General features: G+C 35.4%; 1 protein-coding gene across 1 annotated transcript in view; it reads right to left on the reverse strand.

Moving 5' to 3' along the window:
• The window catches only part of ORC5 (origin recognition complex subunit 5), a 72364-nt gene that overhangs the window by 7539 nt on the left and 46096 nt on the right, over nt 1–18729 (reverse strand). The window contains exon 13 of the mRNA XM_007467060.1: nt 1904–2016. Coding sequence (XP_007467122.1) covers nt 1904–2016 — 113 coding nt within the window. The remainder of the gene's footprint in view (nt 1–1903; nt 2017–18729) is intronic.

Consider the following 18729-nt stretch of genomic DNA (forward strand, 5'->3'; position numbering starts at 1 on the left):
AAGATAGAAGGATGGGGGAGGGAGGGAAAAAATGGCAGGTTAAATCATCAGAAAAGAAGTACAAAAACATCACTGGGATGAGAGGGTGGGTGAGGGCAGATGTGGAAAGAGGGAGGTGACTACTCTTTGGACACTGCCCATGGAAAGTAAGAAAGAGTAAACCCATGTAACAAAGCAAGTTAGAGTTCCCAAGCTCTACGGCAAAATTCCAGGTCTACAATTCCTGCTCCCTTCTGAGGTTGTAAATGGAAGTGCACGTCTCTGGATGTGTTTAATATCAACGATGCTGTGGATTAAGCAACACACAGTTCAGTTCGGTTCACTGCATATTCATCATATGGGGCACTCAAAAACCTGTCCTGTACATGATTATGATGGGGCAGAACTCAATACATACACAGTCACGACAAAATCCCTGAAGTAAACATTCAGCATTCAAAAGTTATGCCTTTGACAGAGGATCTTAAGATCCAGAGTTTTAAATACCATTATTTAGAAACAGAAAAGTTCCTGCTTCATGGTCATGTGGAATGCATTCCAAAAAAGTTTCTGCTCAATTTCCTCAGTGTAAAAGTCTGCCCAGTTTTATCATAACAACACATTTCAAAACCCTCATTTCAAGTTTCAGAGTCTACATGTCATCAAAATGTCTCAATACCTGCTTCATAGTATCACAGAACTTTTAATTCAGAAAAGACTTTGGGGCAGAGGCTGACAACCTGTGGACTTCAGAAACTTCAAGAAACTGTAAAATTCATTAGAGGAGATCTGCAAATCCATACCTATGTCAAGCACTGGTTTTAGGCTGAATAATGTTCCATGCCTATATATTATTAAATTTGAAATATACAAAAATACTTCCATGATTAATTTTAAAAGGATTTTAAAATGAATCATCATATTCAAAAAGGGTGGGAAGACACTGCGTTATGGCTTGTCTTGTTCCACCTACCAGACTACCCACACACTACCTCTTCTACTACAAGTCTGGACAAACTGTTATCCAGCTGCAACCATAATGGCTGGAACATTTTGCCTAACAGCAAGTACACCTCTTCATGAGGAAACTCGTTACATTTTTAGATAGCTTTCATTTTGACAGACATACTTTCCTCCCTTGAATTTCTAATGCTCTAGAATTATCGAGAATTACTTTCATCCATTTTGCACATGACAGCCTCTGAAATACTTGAGGTGGTTACCATATCCTTCCTAAGCCTTTTCTCTCACACCTTGCCCCTCACTCACGGATATGACATGGTTCCTCATTCTACTACTCTCCTCCTGCCCCCTCAGCATGCACCCACTCATTAATGCCCCCTTTTAAAACTCCAAGCACAGTACAGCATACCACACCATCTGCCTATGGCAACACATAGTAGACCTATTATATCCCTTGAACAAGACACCAAGACTTTTAAAACCCTGCAGTCATCTAAAATACTTAGAACTTAAGCCAAGTCTCTTCCATCTTGTTTTAGTACCTATGAGGTTTTTTGTTTTTTTGTTTCTTTAATTGACGTAATAATGGTTTTTAACATTATATAAGTTTCATGTGTAATTGTATTTTGACTTCTGTATACATTACAGTACATACTAGGTTTTTGTAGTCAACTGCCCATTAAATCCTACCTTACTACTATGTGACCATTATTCCAGTCTGTTAAGGTCTCTCAGATTTTTTGCCATATAACATGTTAGCTAATTCTCCCAATTTTATGTCATTTGTAAATTTGATGAGAGGGTTCATTCTACAGTGAAACTTATGCATTCTTAGCACTAAAATGACCTTTTCTTGCTTAAATGACTAATGACATTACATTAGAAAGAAGATTAATTTTTATATTTAGTATATCATTTATATAATTCAAGACATTTAAGTTAACAATTATTCTACACTTACCTAGCAATAGCTCTGATGAAGTCCAGAGATACTGTGCATTTGTATTTTGGTCCATCAAGCTGATCGTCATGGCCAACCAGGGTTAATAGCTGAAGAGTCACTAAAGAGGTAATCTAAAAATAAGAAAGCATTTTTATGAGAAAATGGTTTAATCAGATTACATGATGCCCTTGTTTCTGAAACATTTTATACTTTGATATATATAACTGAATTCACAAGAACATCTGCAAAGAATATGACTACTTTGAAATTTGTATATACAAATTTGTACATATGCTTAAAGTCTTAGTTAAACCAATGATCAACCTTTAAGGACTCCACTAGAGACAAATTTATTTCATTTAATGACACATACTTGACTGCTAACCTTTAAAAACTATAAACAAAGGACATTCCTTCTCTCCATAAAAAATTTATCAAGTTTCTATCTAAATAGCTCAGAATAGCAAATCTGTACTCCCTTGAGAACTGAGCAGTTAAAATGTGAAAGTGGGCCTTTTTCAGAGTTGGGTATCTGGTTAGGTAAGAAATACATCCTTCAGACCTGGACTTAGTCTTCTTTTAAAACTGATCACCAACTAGGTAGTCAGGAAAACACCAGGTGGATTAATACTGGCAAAAGCAAAAGTGTATTTTGACAGGTCAAAATCAAAATAACTTCACATGCATAAGGCCAACAAAAGTGTTAAATGCTCTGAAATCCAAAAACGAAAGCTGACCCAAGAGCTGAAATTCTTTGAGTAACCCATTCTCTTCTCCCATTTTTTATTCTCATCTCCTGCAGGCCAACAGAAAAAAGAAGCCAGCAATGGCAAGAAGATCTGGAGACTTGGTGACCTGTAACTAACTGTGGCAATATAAGGGATAAGAGTTATAGTATCCGTGACACCTAATCATGTGTCTTAGGAATAAAAAAATGCTCACTTAACTTGAGATCAATACCTTGAGATGCAGTAAACATTCTGAGTAATAAAAACTAATAGTAGTAGTAATTTGCTTCGTACCAAGTACCTATACACAGCATCTCATTTATTCCTCTTGACCCTACAAGGTGGACACTATCACACTCATTTTATAAACAAGCCATAGAGATGCTAAATAACTTTCCTCAGATCCCAGAACTGGAGATAGCTTAACAAGAATTCAAACCTAGAGTCCTTGCTCACCGTATTATGCTGCAAAGACTCCACTATGTTTCCCATTACAATTTTTAAATTTTATTATTATTATTATTTTGGCTGCGCCACGCAGCTTGCAGAATCTGTTCCCTGACCAGGGATTGAACCCGGGCACGGCAGTGAAAGCACCAAATCCTAACCACTAGACCACCAGGGAACTCCCTCCCATTACAATTTCGAAGGGAAAACTGTTACGCAGTGTTCAGTCAGCTGTCATTACTTTATAAACAATTTTTTTTAATGAACATATGGATAGATTACCATAGTATTTTATGTAGAGCAAATACTACATTTAGCAAATATAAAACATTTTTTCAATTAGAAAAACATTTTGTATCAATACATTGAAATATGAAGCTCTGCATTCAAAAGGCTAAGACTTTAATTTATAATATTACAAATTATAAATTACATTTTTGTCTTTTGTTTCAAGACAAAAGTGTCTTGAAACATTTTTTTTTTAAGTAAATTTATTCATTTATTTTTGGCTGCACTAGGTCTTCGTTGCTGTGCACAGGCTTTCTCTAGTTGCTGCGAGCGGGGGCTACTCTTCATTGCGATGAGCAGGCTCCTCATTGCGGTGGCTTCTCTTGTTGCGGAGCACGGGCTCTAGGTGTGCGGGCTTCCGTAGTCGCGGTTTCTGTGCTCTAGAACAAAGGCTCAGTAGTTGTGGTGCAGTTGCTCCGTGGCATGTGGGATCTTCTCGGGCCAGGGCTTGAACCCATGTCCCCTGCACTGGCAGGCGGATTCTTAACAACTGCGCCACCAGGGAAGTCCCGAAACATTTTTTATAGATGTTCTATGTATTGAAAAGAACATGTATTTTGAAGCTGTTACACTCCATTCTACATATATTTATTAGATCAAGCTTGTTTGTGTTGTTGAAATCTTGTAAACATTTTTTATCTACTTGAGAGAGGTACTAAAATTCTGCCCCTTATAATAAGAAGTTTGTCTTTCTCTCTTTATAATTGTTAGTTTTTGCTTTATATTTTTGAATCTATGTTATTTGGTGCATAAATTTAAAATTATGTTTTGCTGGCAAATTAAACCTTTTCATTATTATCTAATGGTCCTTTTTTTCAAAAGTAATGGCTTTGCCTTAAAGTGTGTTTTGTTCTAGTATTAATATACCTATATCAGCATTCTTTTAGGTGCTAATCTTTTCTTCTAGGTACTTTTCATCATTTTACTTTCAGGTTTTGTATTTTCTTAACTTCAGATAGTGCTCACATAAACAACATGTAGTGTGATTTTTATAGTCAAACAACACTCCTTTTGGCTGGACTATATATATACTCCATTTGCTTTCACTGTAAGGATATTCTAAAATTTTATTTCTACCATTATTTCAAGCTTTCTATTTCTCCTTCTACGTGTCTTATTCCTTTCTTGCCTTTTTTTTTTTTTGCGGTATGTGGGCCTCTCACTGTTGTGGCCTCTCCCGTTACGGAGCACAGGCTCCAGACGCACAGGCTCAGCGGCCATGGCTCACGGACCCAGCCGCTCCGTAGTATGTGGGATCTTCCCGGACCGGGGCACGAACCCGTGTCCCCTGCATCGGCAGGCGGACTCTCAACCACTGTGCCACCAGGGAAGCCCTCCTTTGCCTTTTATTGAACTGAATTACAGTATTTTGAGGACTTCCCTGATAGTCCAGTGACTCTGTACTTCCAACGCAGGGGGCACGGGTTTGATCCCTGGTGGGGGAACTGTCACACATGCTGTGGGGTGCAGCCAAAAAAAAAAATTAATCCCCACTGAAATGTAGACATTCGAGAAAACACTTGAAAAAGATGGCAAAAAGGTATGAATTATAATATTTTTTCATTCTATTGTTTTACTCTATTACCTTGGAAATAGTTTTATACTCTAATTTCCATTTTAGTTTTTTCTTTGGCTCCCAAGCTATTTTAGAATTCTTCTTTAATTTTCAACTCATAAAGTTCCTCTAGTATTTTTTTGATTTTTTTTTAAGGGGGGGATATCACAGAATGCGGTCTGTATACTACCAATCCTTTGAAATTTGATGAGAAAGCTGGATTCTTCAGGGGGAAAGAAGAGGGCACAGGGACACGAATGCCACTGTGGCAAAGAGTGAAACTGACCACAGTGGTCACCCTGCCTGTCCTGCCTGCCAAGCCCCTTCCCTCTTTGTCCCAAGAATGTCTTCAGCTGATGGCAAATGAGTGAAAAACATGCCCACAAAATGGGATGACCCATCATAGGCAAACAAGGTGGTGTGAGACAAGCGTTTTCTCTCTTACTTATACACATACTTATAACCTATCCTCCATTTTGCCTCTTGGACTGCAAAGCCTAAAATATTGACTATGTGGGCCTTTTACTGAAAAAGTTTGCCAACCTTGGCATTAAAAACATTGCTAGATTCAGATAATTAATTTAACCAATGTAGAAATCGAGATGTTCAGTGACTTGTCCAAAGTGATAACTAGATAATGACAGAAATTTACTTGACTAGGATTTAGATCTCCTAACTACAATTCCAAAACATATGAAGAGCATGACTAAAATGCGATCATAGCTGAGAGCTAACTTCTAATAAGTTGTATTATAATCTTGTCTGAATAAAGAATGTGTTAAAATAATGAAGATGATCTGTAAAAAAGAGAGTGTTCAAGAGAACAGACCTGTCAGTGTGCCTCCAGCCAACAGGACCAAGGGATCCTTACCCATTAACTTGGAAATCTGGTATGTGCTGTAAGTATGTGCTCACTGTGGAGGTATAGTTGTCCAGCTGTCATTCTGTCAATGATTTTCTTAGTAATGTTTTATATGCACATATGAGTAAAGTTGATGAAAAGGTAAAAACATGTCAAGTTACTCAGCATTTTTATAAATGTGTTCCCATTTACCTAGTTTAGGAGTTAAATGAAACAGAAAATTAAGTTGGCTGTTAAAAATGTGTGAAATAGGGCTTCCCTAGTGGTGCAGTGGTTGAGAGTCCACCTGCCGATGCGGGGAACGCGAGTTCGTGTCTCGGTCCAGGAGGATCCCACGTGCCGTGGAGCGTTAAATGAGGTCATCTGTAAAGCAACTTAACACAGTGCCTGTAACACAGTTATTATTCAATAATGAGCTATTTATATTATTACCATGTATTAGCACTATTTTTTAATTTCAAATTTAATGAATAGGTTTCTTTTCTAATAGCCCATTAATTTACTGAAAACTCACTATATTTTATTTGAAAACAGTTTCATATATATATATATATATATATATATATATATATCCCATAGCTTTCTGAATAATAAGCCATGCTTGTTCATATATATATATATATATATATATATATATATATCCCATAGCTTTCTGAATAATAAGCCATGCTTGTTTAGAAAATAAAAAATAAAACTATCTGCAGATTTAAAATATCTTTATGAGATTTATAAATATGGACAACAAACTATTGGTTACCTGTGGGGGGAGAGAGAAGAGGGGAGGGACAAGAGTAGGGAATTAAAAGGTAAAAACTACTATGTATAAAATAAATAAAAAATAAATAAACTACAGGATATACTGTACAGCACAAGGAATATAGCCAATATTTTATAATAACTTTAAATGGAGTATAACACCCCAAAATATTAAATCACCATGTTCTACAACTGAAACTAACATAATATTATAAACCAACTATATTTTAATTAAAAAAATACTTCTGAACAGGTCAAGAAAAGTAATGTGCACATATATAAATTACTTTGGAGAAACACTCAATGTGTCAATTTCACCAGGAAATGAAGATTAAAAAAATGAATTGACCAATAAAACCTGTATGAAAAATATATTATAATTATATGGCATATTAAAAATTATATGGCAGATTAACATATTAAAAATTATTAAAATTTTATGGCATATTAAAAATTAAAAATTATATGGCAGATTAGACCCAGATGTAGAGAAAATTAAGGAATATGATAGTTCTGAAGAAATGATACAGAATGCAAACTAAAGAGGTTAAAAGAGAAAATATGAAAGAGGTTAAAAAATAGAAAAGACAAAGTGAGAAGATCTAACATATTCCTAATCAAAGATCAAGAAGGAAAACAGAGATGGAAAGAATAGGGCAGAATTAATATCTGAAAAGATAATGGATGAAAATTCATTCAAATTAAAAACACCAAATCACAGAATTAAAGGACCAAATAAATATAAACAAGGAGAAATCAAAAGAAATCCATACCTAGACACATCATAGTGAAAGTACAGAACACCAAAGATAAAAAGTTCTTAAAAGTAGCTAGAAGTGGAAAAACAGATTATCTTCACAGGACTGGCAACTGGACTGACAGCTGTTTTAAGAACAACAATGACAGACGATAATTGAGAAGCTAATAAAAAAAAAAAATGGTGCCAGGTACCACAAGAGTAACAGAATTTGCTGTTTTCTCAGGTTTTGTTTTTTTACTTTTTTTTTTTTAATGGAGTGTGCTGGATGTCTCTATAATTTTCTTCAGATGCCTGCAGAACCTGGAAAAGCTGCTGCTGCTATTGATGCATAACATACTGCTATTGATTGGTCTTTTTATATAAATAAATAAATCTATCTATCTATCTACATATATATATAATTTGCATTTTTGGAAACTTTAGCTGTGCTGTCAACTTTGGAGAAGTATCCCAGTTGTACCGTGTTGGGTTGGCATTGTACAGAAATCAACAGCCATATTGGTCTAGAAATGTTAAACATAATTTTTTCCATTTGTACAGGGGTAATGGCACTGTATTAAATATGTAAGGTCTTATCTACATGGGTTTGATTACAGAAACTAATATTCTCTAAAAAAAAAAAAAAAACAGAACGATGAAAGACATAAGATATGTTGTATTTTCAACATACTGAAGTAACTGTTAACTCAGAACCATATGGCCAGAAAAAACAATCGTTTAAGACTGAGAATGAAATAAAAGGCACATTTCCAAACTAAGAACAACCAAAGGTTTGCTATCAAAAGATCCCTGTTCACTCAAATTCCTAAAATGTACCTCCAGGTGAAAGTAAAGGAATCCAAGTTGGAACGTCTGAAGTGCAAGAAGGAATGAAGAATGAAGAAACTGGTAAATGTGATGGTAAATCTAAATTAATTTGCCTGTTTAGGTAATAACAATACTATATTATGGGTTTAAAAATAGGATTAAAGGGCACAATACCAGTAATACATAAATTGGGAGTGGACAAAACGAAGTTAAAATGTCCAAGGTCCTATGGTATCTGAGAGAATAAAAGTACTCACTAAATTTTGACTTTGATAAGTATGAATGTTATAATATTTATAGTAACAACTAAGAGAATAGAAACAAGTGTATGTACTTCTAAATTAGAAGGGGAAACCTGAACGAGAAAAATCCAAAAGAAAGTAAGAAGAAACAAAAATAGGTAAGACAAATATAAAGTATAAAACAAGATAATAGATATAAACAAAATTACATTAGTAATTATATTAAAAGTTAACTAACGTTTGCAAATAAAAGGCAAAGATTAAGTGACTGAAAAAATAAATCCAACTATATACTGTTTAGGAGAGATACATCTAAAACAGAAGAATATGGGAAGGTTAAAGTCAAAGGACAAAATGAGATACATGAAGCAAACTAAAGAGAAAGAAAAATGATGAAGGCGTCTTCATGCAGACAAAAAAGAATTAAAAAGATTTAAAGAAGGGCTCACTTAGTAATGACAGAATGGAGGCCCTGAGCTCCCATCTCTCACAAGATGAGTGGCTTGAGACCCTTACTATGAAGGGATGAGACACAGAACAGGATGAGCAGCCAAGGAATAATGGGATCTTTGGGGGAAACTGAGTACTGCTGCAAGTCAGGACAAACTCATTTTCCTTCCCAGTTTAGAAACAGGTAGGGATCATGATGAGAAAGTAGGTCTGAAAGTTTAATGAATGGGAGGCTACATAGAAAAGAGGTGACATCGTCTCCTATGACAAAATATACTCATTAACTTCATTCCTTTCTATCTTTCTATAAGGAATTCATTTGCTAAAGTGGTTAGTAATAGACATTTGAAATTCACAGATTAATCTCCCTTTATTATTAAAAATAGATTTCTTTAGTAGTTCTTTTTCTTTTAATATAGAAGACATTACTTACATTTTACTTTCCCACTGGCATTTCCTTATACTATTTCTTATAACTTCTACTTTCCTGTGATTCAAATACTCTCACATATTTAATTCAATTCTTTAATCCAAACTGTATGCTATATTTACTCTTCTTCCATTTTCTTCATAAACACAAAATCTGTCTTTAATCTAGTTAAGTTAGAATTTCAAGAATATTTTCAGATATCTGTCTTACTACTTTTACCATATTAGTTACAGCAAATTACCAAAGGCAATTAAGTTGAAACAGTCCCTTGAATCACTTTCAGTTCTACCAAGATTCCATGATAAATGAATCACATAAATTACACAAAAGATACAGTACCACTTTAAGATGTAGCAGTCAAAAAGCATTTCCAAAATATTAGTAAGATGACTGCTCAATTTGTTGGGGGGTGGGAGGGTAGGGTCTGATTTAGGAGAAGCTTATACACAAAAAATCTAAACCAAAGCGAAAACAATTAAATTGTAATGTTCACATAACACTAATTTCAGAGATTTTTTTTTTTTTTTTTTTTTGCGGTGTGTGGGCCTCTCACTGTTGTGGCCTCTCCGGTCGCAGAGCACAGGCTCCGGATGCACAGATCCAACGGCCACGGCTCACGGGCCCAGCCGCTCTGCGGCACACGGGATCCTCCCGGACCGGGGCACGAACCCGCGTCCCCCGCATCGGGAAGCCCTCAGAGATCTTTTACTCCCTGAACTTACCATATGAACAAAACTAACATACAAATACATAATTTAGGAGAATGTTACATCAAGCAGTGTACAAATACCAACAACTTAAAAGTACTTTGCCAGTTTATGAAAATAATGCGGAGTAAAACTGAAAAAATCAAATACAAAGACTAACTTATGGGTTCAACATTTTGAATCTCAAACATATTAATTTATACCTAGATGAAAAATTCTGGAAAAAATATATGAAACTTTTGGAAAATTATTTCTATACATGTATAAGTACCAGAATACCCACCTTCCTCTCCATTACTGAATCCTTAAAATTATCTAATTTTTATTTCCCACTGCATATCCATGAAACTCTTGAGGACTTGGTCTAGGTACTGTGCATTCAAAGATGAACAGCATCGTGGAAAATACTGATTTACTTCCTTGCCCAACGCTAAATGTTCATGACAAAATGATGAGGTCACATCTGCAAGCTGGCATTAATGCCTAAATATTTTGATATGGTCAGTAGGAATATGGCAAAAGTCTGTAGACAGTAAGGGTACTCAGGACCAGACTCAGTTTTGTATGTGAGTGTGTGCAAACATAAGATAGAGGTGGAATCAGAGTCCTTCTCATCTGCTGCAGCAGCCGAGGATTTAGTAACAAAGAAAATGACACACAAGAGTCACTACTGTTGTTAAAACCCCAAATGAAGGAAGTGATTTAGTTCCAGCAAATAAGAATTAACTGGAATATTTTGCAGGCTATAAAATTGATGTCTTAGAAAGATTTAATCTTTGTTGGGGAAAAGCTCTGTAAATAATGGCAAAATATATTTGAATATTTTGAAATCTTTTTTAGCACTGTCCAGTTTACAGAAACCTTTTCATCCAATTGAGCTAAAACAACCCTAAAACATATTTCATAAACAAATACTAACAACAAGCTTAGCCAGAAGAAAATATATTAAAAAAAATAATAAAGGAGGACTTCTGGTCCAGATAACATGGCACAGATTCATATTTACAGTTCTTCCCTGCTAAGTGCAACTATAAACCCTGGAAATAACCTAAACAGCAACCAAAGGACTCTGAAAGGTGGAAAGAGGAAGGCAGACTGCTTAAGGACCCAGGAATGGAGGAATAATGTAGAGGCAGGAAGTCTGAAGAATCCCCACCCAACAGCACAAGATGACCCAGGCTCAGCATCTCCTGACACCCAATCCAGAATAGAAAGCACCCAGGTAGGCTTATTTCTCTCCTGGACTGAACAGGAGTCCTGCCCAAAGGTTGGCAGTTGTACGTTGTGTATCTGGCAAAACTATCCCTCGTGAATGAAGTGGAAATAAAGACATTCTCAAATGAGGGAAAACTAAAGAATCTGTCACTAGAAGACCTACCTTTGAAGCATGGCTAAATGGAGTTCTTTAAACAAAAGGGAAATAATAAAAGAAGGAACCTTGAACATCAAGACAGAATAAAGAACAACGGAAAGAGCAGAAATATGGATAAAGTAGACTATCTCCTCATGAGTTTTCTAAATCATATTTGATTAAAAACTGACACCATCTGATAATCAAGACAATGATATTTAAAAAGTGGGAAAGTTAAAATAACCTAAACGTAAGTAAGGTTATCGTATTTCATTGGAAGTAGTAAAACATTGATACCACTTACAGAACTAAACATGCAATTACCATATTATCCAGAAATTGCACCTTGTGGGCATGTTCACACAAAAACCTGTACATGAACATTCACAGTAGTTTTACTTGTGACAGCCAAAAACTGGAAAGAACCCAGATACCCTTCTATGGGTGAATGGTTAAACAAACTGTATATTCCATATCATGGAATACAACTCAGCAGTAAAAAAAGAATGAACTATTGGTACATGCAACAATTTGGATGACTCTCAAAGGAATTAATTATGCTGAGTGAAAAAAAAAAGCCAATCTCAAATGTTACATACTGTATGATTCCATTTATACAAACTCTTGAAATGACAAAAATTTTAGAGGTAGAGATTAGTGGTTGCCAGGGGTTAGGGGAACAGGCAAGAGAGAGGTGGGTGTCATTATAAAAGGAGGGGTCCTTGTGATGGTAGAACTGATATATTGACTGTGGAGAGAGATACACAGACCTACACATGGAAAAAAATTTCAAATAACCAAATATGCAGACATACACAAAAATGAATACATGTAGAAGTGGAAAATTTGATTAAGATCAGTAGATCGCATCAATGGCCATTTCCTGGTTGTGAAACTGGGTAAAGGGCATGCAGCAAGAAAGAGCCCTTATTATTTCTTTCAACTGCACATGCACCTACAGCAACTCAAAAAATTTTTTTAATTAAAAAATAACAACACTGCTAAAATACGCAAAATATAGAGGGCTTTGAGAAAGACATTATGAACTGCCAGAAGGCATTTTATCTCAAAATATTTAAGGACCTATGAAGTAGATACTTAAACCTACTCATAGAAATAAAAACATTTTTGACCTTTATTTACAGGGATTTTAAAGAAACTATTTGATAAAATATTGCTCAAAGTGGGCAAGTTTGAGAATATTATTTCAATATTGATAGGTCACTGGGGTGAGGCTATATGGGTTTTTAAAAGTTTATAGATTACAGATTTTCCCACTGAAAGCCAGATAATTAGTTGTGACTTGTGGTTCAGCCACAAGGAGGATTTGTAGCTGCTGGTTTCATGCTGTGAGCCCATAAAAATACCACAATGTTGCTCCAAACCTGTGGCTAGTACAACTTATCACCTCCTCTAAAGCACAGAAGGATTACAACAAAACTGCTATTATATAAATCCCAACCTCAGTGTTCTACATTTCCCCAAATTCTGCCTTTTATTTCTATTTTTTTCAATGGTGAAAGTTTTGTTTTTGTTTGGAGGCTATAGCAACCAAATGCACTTCAAAACTTATTAAATACTGAAGTGTTCCACTATAAAAATTATTATGAAATAAAATTATGAGCTAGCCCATCAGGACTGGAATCCTTGGAGATCAATGCCTCATTTCACAGATGAGAAAACAGACATCATAAAAGGATGACTGGCATTATCAGCCCCTAGTCAGTCACCCCTAACAAATTAATATGTTGGACATGTTAGCAAATGTTTCAAATTATTAATCCAAAAGTCCCAATGAAAAAGAATATAACATATATACCATGCAAGAGGTTTACTAGAAAACATTTTAAAGTTGTGACAAACTTTAAATTAAGTACTTAATCATAAGAATATTTAACATATTAAAAATGCTTAGCCAAAATAATGCTTCATTTTGGGTACTCATGAATATTAGAAGGTGGTCTGCCAAGACTATGACTACTGTAGTAAAGACCCCAGTCAGTGCTTTTATCTTTTCTTCTACTGCTCTTCAAAGTTCCTGAGAATGACACATATGTTAACTGGCATTCACTCCTGAATGGTCAGTTCTACTGAATATCAGTGACCATGGGTAATTAGTAATATAGGGAGTGGAACTTGTTATTGAGTCCAGGCTCTATAGATTAGATATAGACATCGACAGATCTGTATCTACAGGCTATAGATATAGGCGTTGTACTAGGCACTTTATTTTATTTTTTTTAACATCTTTATTGGAGTATAATTGCTTTACAATGTGTACTAGGCACTTTGATTCCTTCAGTCCTCACAACAGCACAGCCATGAGTTAGGCTCTTTTTTGAGAAAAGGAAACATCTTCAGAGAGGTTAGTAAATATTCAAGATCACTGAGCTAATAGTGGTAAGAGTTACACTGGATTTGAAAACCATCTGAATTCAAAGCTTATACTCCTTACACTACCCCAAAGGGAGATGCAGAATATAGGGAAGAGATCATCGTATTGAGACAGACTAAGGAAAGCTTTACAGAAGGCACCAATAAGGAAAAGTGAGTAAAAAGACAACTCTGAAAGCATTTCCACAATGAAAGGGGATACTGTGAGTCTGCTGGAGGTTAGAAACCCAGCAGCAAAGGCACTGCAGATAAAACAGAGGAAAAAACTTAAATGAAATTGTAGCAAAAAGGATAAAGAAGCATTTCAACATAGGCAAATGTCCTGCCCCAGGGATACAGGTAATAGCCTTAAGAATTAACAATCAACAATCCTGTGAACAAAATTATCAGATATGAGAGGTCTGATATTACCAAAGTAATATTAATGTGGAATTTATTAACCTTATGACATTTAAACTTCTCATAAATCAAACTGCATATTATATTAGACATAAAATTACTGTTTTTAAGGTTAACTTTTTAAAAGATAAATTAAGGTAGAGGAAAAGCACAATTTCTTAAATTCTGAAATTATTAGACAACACTGAAAATGGTACCCCAAAGCAAAACTTCCTATACATTTGTGGATTAAAGATAATTTACCAAAAAAATTTATGACTATAAATCATACAAAATATATAACAGTTGAATAAATTAAAAGTTAGGATACACATTAAAAAATTTTAAAGCAAAGATATGAAAAGGTCTTTCCTGAAACACTGGAATAATTGTCAAGAAATACCATTTTAATTACCTAAGTAGATTTAAATTTCTGTGGGGAAATTATTACTCCCCTTCTTGGTTTCTATTACCTATGAAGACATATTCCTTTGCCAATAATTTTCAGATTTTAGGGAAGTATACACTGTTTTCCACAGCTGTTTTTATTGTCTATTGTATGTATCAAGCTCAAATTCAAATGAATGAAATTCAGCTGACAAAAAATTAGCCTAGAAAATGGGTTTTCTTTTTCAAAGTGAGGATTTAGATTTTGTGCTAGGAAATACAGAATAAAGTTTAAAAAGAAAGTTGTACAAAAAGTCAGTCACTTTACCTCTAAATAAATTTTAGCCATGTTTCCATTGATGTTTCTCCTCAAAATATAAATTCCGGATTTTACTCCTTGGTTTAAAAATAAACAAACAAAACTAAAAATCTGAAGCATCTTACTATCAAAGAGAATAGTATTTCCGTAGTCTATACACACACACACACACACACACACACGTATATAAACATATGCATGTAACATATTGACACTAATTAAAGGATTTTATTTTACTTTAGCTTAAAATAATCAGTCTACCTAATTCAAAAGCCAAAATATTTATTTTTTTCCCTCTGACTAGCACCTGTCATGACTGAGGCATTCACAAAGAAAAATAAAAGCTAAAAACCTCCTTAAACATAAAATGTTTTAAAATTTACATCTTTAATGGGGTTGTACAATATTTGCTTAGTTAATCTTTGCTCTGTGTACTATTATGTTCTTTGTTCTCATCCATCTAGGGGATGAGCTGATTATTTATGTCTTAACAATAGGAGTTCATGTACCACAGGGAGGATTTTTTTCTTAATCCGAGAGGCAGTCACTAACAAGCTTCAGCTGGAAGTGCTTGATGTTAAAACAGTGTGAACCTGTTCCTGGGCTAATAAACTATGTTCTTTCTGCCAACAAAAGGAAATCAATTTACAACTGTAATTAAATTTTAACATGCTCATTATTTTTATACTTTCATAGGTTAGTATATATGTCAATTGATTTGTGAAATATCCTATCCTGCTTGTTTTGGAAGAGCTTTACAATCTGAAACATTAAATTATTTAAATAAAAAAACTTAACATGTCAGTGTATGAGGTCCACCCAACCCAACAAGCAACACATTTGATCTGATAGCAATGTGATAATTCATGAACATATGGCATATATCAAGAAGAGTTCAACCAACATTTTTATGCATACAAAGGAGAGGTGGTGAGTGCAGCAATGGAAGGAAGGGAAATACTCTCTTTTATTTTAACTTATTTTAAATTAATTCAACTTAAAATCATCACAGTGGGGCTTCCCCAGTGGTGCAGTGGTTAAGAAACCACCTGCCAATGCAGGGGACACGGTTCAAGCTCTGGTCTGAGAAGATCCCACATGCTGCGGAGCAACTAAGCCCGTGAGCCACAACTACTGAGCCCGCGTGCCACAACTACTGAAGCCCACGCACCTAGAGCCATGCTCTGCAACAAAAAGCCACCGCAATGAGAAACATGCGCACCGCAACGAAGAGTAGACCCCGCTCGCCACAACTAGAGAAAGCCTGCGTGCAGCAATGAAGACCTAATGCAGCCAAAAATAAATAAGTGAATAAATTTATTTAAAAAAAAGCATCACTGTGAATTTGTACTAAAAACAAAAAAAGGCAGGGAACGGGCTGTTACTCTTCAAAACACTCAGATAAACAAAAAGTGGCATGAATATTTATACCAAGAGGAACTAAAGATAGCACCTCTAATCTCTGGAACTTTTTAGCATACAGATGACTACAGATCTTTAGTATCCAGGAAGAACCTAACTTCATGCTTAGAAGAATGGGAAGTCATTCATTCAATGAGTGAATCCCATGTTCAAGGCACAGTGCAAGAGACACAAAAATGAAGACAAAGTCTGTGCCCTCAAAGAATTCAGGGTATCAGGGGAGACAAACATATAATACAATGGCAATAACACAATATGAGTGCTATACTAGTGATATGGATAAATCCAATTACCTGAATTTAGAAAAGGTAATGACTAATAGGAAGGGAGGCAAAACGTGAATTCATTGAGAAATGGCATTTGGGGGGTGGACCACGAAACGTAAAAGAGAGTTCAACAGTGGGGAGGACGGCACATGTAACAACACAACAAGGAAAACGGGTGTGCTTTCAGCAAGGAAAGCACCTTACTGTGAATGGTGTACAAGATGAATAAAGACAGTGGCAGAAAATAGTGCCAGTCTCTGACGGGCCTCACAAGAAATGCTATGAAATGTAGACTTGGTTCTGTAGATAATGCAACTCACTAAAAAAGCGTAAGCAGAAAAATAAGACCATATTTATTTTTAAGATTTTTGCTGATGACTGTACGCAAAATGAATTTGAAGATGTTAGTGTCGGGGAGACCAGTTAGGACAGTGTTGCAATGGTCTAACTAAGAAATAATGAAGCTGTGCATTTAAGGCAATGGCAGTGGAGGTGGGAAGACAGGAATAAGTTTGAGACATTTGTGTTTAGGAAGAAAAACAGACTGGGCTTGTTGAACAACTAAGTGAAGTGAAAACAAAAGAGGGTTCACAGACAATTTTTCCATTTAACTAAACTAAAAACTAGAAACTGTATTATCTTTGTTTTTCTAGTACCTAACATTGTGCACGCCACGAAGTATGTGCTTAGTAAAGGATGAACAAGTAAATGACAAGTTTTGAAACTTAGGTAAGGCTGAAAAAAAATCACAGGAAAAGGTTTAGGGAATACTTTGGTTTTGGATATATCAGGTGTTGATAAACATGGCACATTCAGGTCTGATTGTTCTGTTGGCAATCTGGGTCCAGAGAAAGAGGAAAGGGACTAGAAATACAGAATTCAAAAGTTATCAGCATAGGATTTCCCTGGTGGTCCAGTGGTTAAGAATTGGTCTTGCAATGCAGGGGATTCCGGTTCGATCCATGGTCGAGGAACTAAGATCCCACATGCCGCGGGGCAACTGAGCCCACACACCGCAACTACTCAGCCTGCACGCTCTGGAGCCAGTGTGCCACAACTAGAGAGAAGCCCACACACCACAACAAAGAGCCCGGGTACCGCAACGAAAGATTCTGCGTGCCGCAACTAAGACCCATGACCAAAAAAATAAATCAGTAAATAAATATTAAAAAGAAAAAGTTATCAGCATACACAAAGCATTTGAAGCCAAGGGAATACAGAAGACACTCCCAGATAAACCTAGTTCCCCTTCTTATTCCTAATTATTGGAAATTCAGCTCTCCACCACTATTCAGTGGCCAAGGTGAGAGAACACCTTAGGTTCTAGAGGTGACTTGGGAACAAGGACCTTAATTTCTCATCTAGGGGAAAGGACAAGGACTTGGTGTAGCACCAGCTCATGAAAAATGTCTACTATGGGCAGATGAGGCCAACATCCTCCAAAGGACTCGGATTAGTTGTGAGCTGACAAGGAATCAGGACAATTTCTCACTGGAAACCCCCTTAAGCATCAACATTTCTTTTAATCAACTTTTTACAGAGTATTTTAAAATGTAGCACACATTTCCATAATGTAGATGTTTTCCAAATCATTTAATTCCTAAATTATTCTTATTAAAACGCCTATCCTCATTAAAACAATCCAGTCATAAAGCTCTAAGGTATGCATTTGCCTATATAGTCTCTGTATTAACAGATTTACTTGAATAGTCATGTATAAGCACATATCCATATAAACTTTTTTGTGCGTGCTTTCAGCAAAATATTTGAAAAGTCAAATAAAATTTATTGGTGTTCAATATTTTTCCCCAAAAACTGTGAATAAAGGGTATATATTTGGTATATTAGAAAGGTAGTCATAAAATATTGCCTACAAAAGGTTCCAAGATATTATTTTATTCAACAGTTGAAAGCATAATTTATGCAGTATTTCAGTATTTCTACCCCTTAGGCAGTATTTTACATGTCACCCTTAAGCAATGGTTCCATTTCTCTAGAGTTCAGTAAACATGCCTACTGCTGGGCTGATACATTCACAAAGGCAAAGTGGTTACACTGAAGAAATTTAACACCAGATTTAGGAAAGACAAGAGAAAGGTAGGGGTAAGCACTGTCCTTTTACAAATGAAAATGAGAAAGATTTTATCCCTGGGCAACAGAGTAAAATATACTTGTGCTTTTTATTACCCTTGGTTATACTTAGTATTCCTTACAACAATAGTGCAGCTGGTGAAAATCTTAGTTCAACTTTACTCTTTCCAAATATGAAGCACGACAAAACGGTTTTTAAAAAGT

The sequence above is a fragment of the Lipotes vexillifer genome, unplaced genomic scaffold (genome assembly GCF_000442215.2).
Source record: "Lipotes vexillifer unplaced genomic scaffold, Lipotes_vexillifer_v1.1 scaffold450, whole genome shotgun sequence".
In the NCBI taxonomy this organism is placed as follows: domain Eukaryota; kingdom Metazoa; phylum Chordata; class Mammalia; order Artiodactyla; family Lipotidae; genus Lipotes; species Lipotes vexillifer.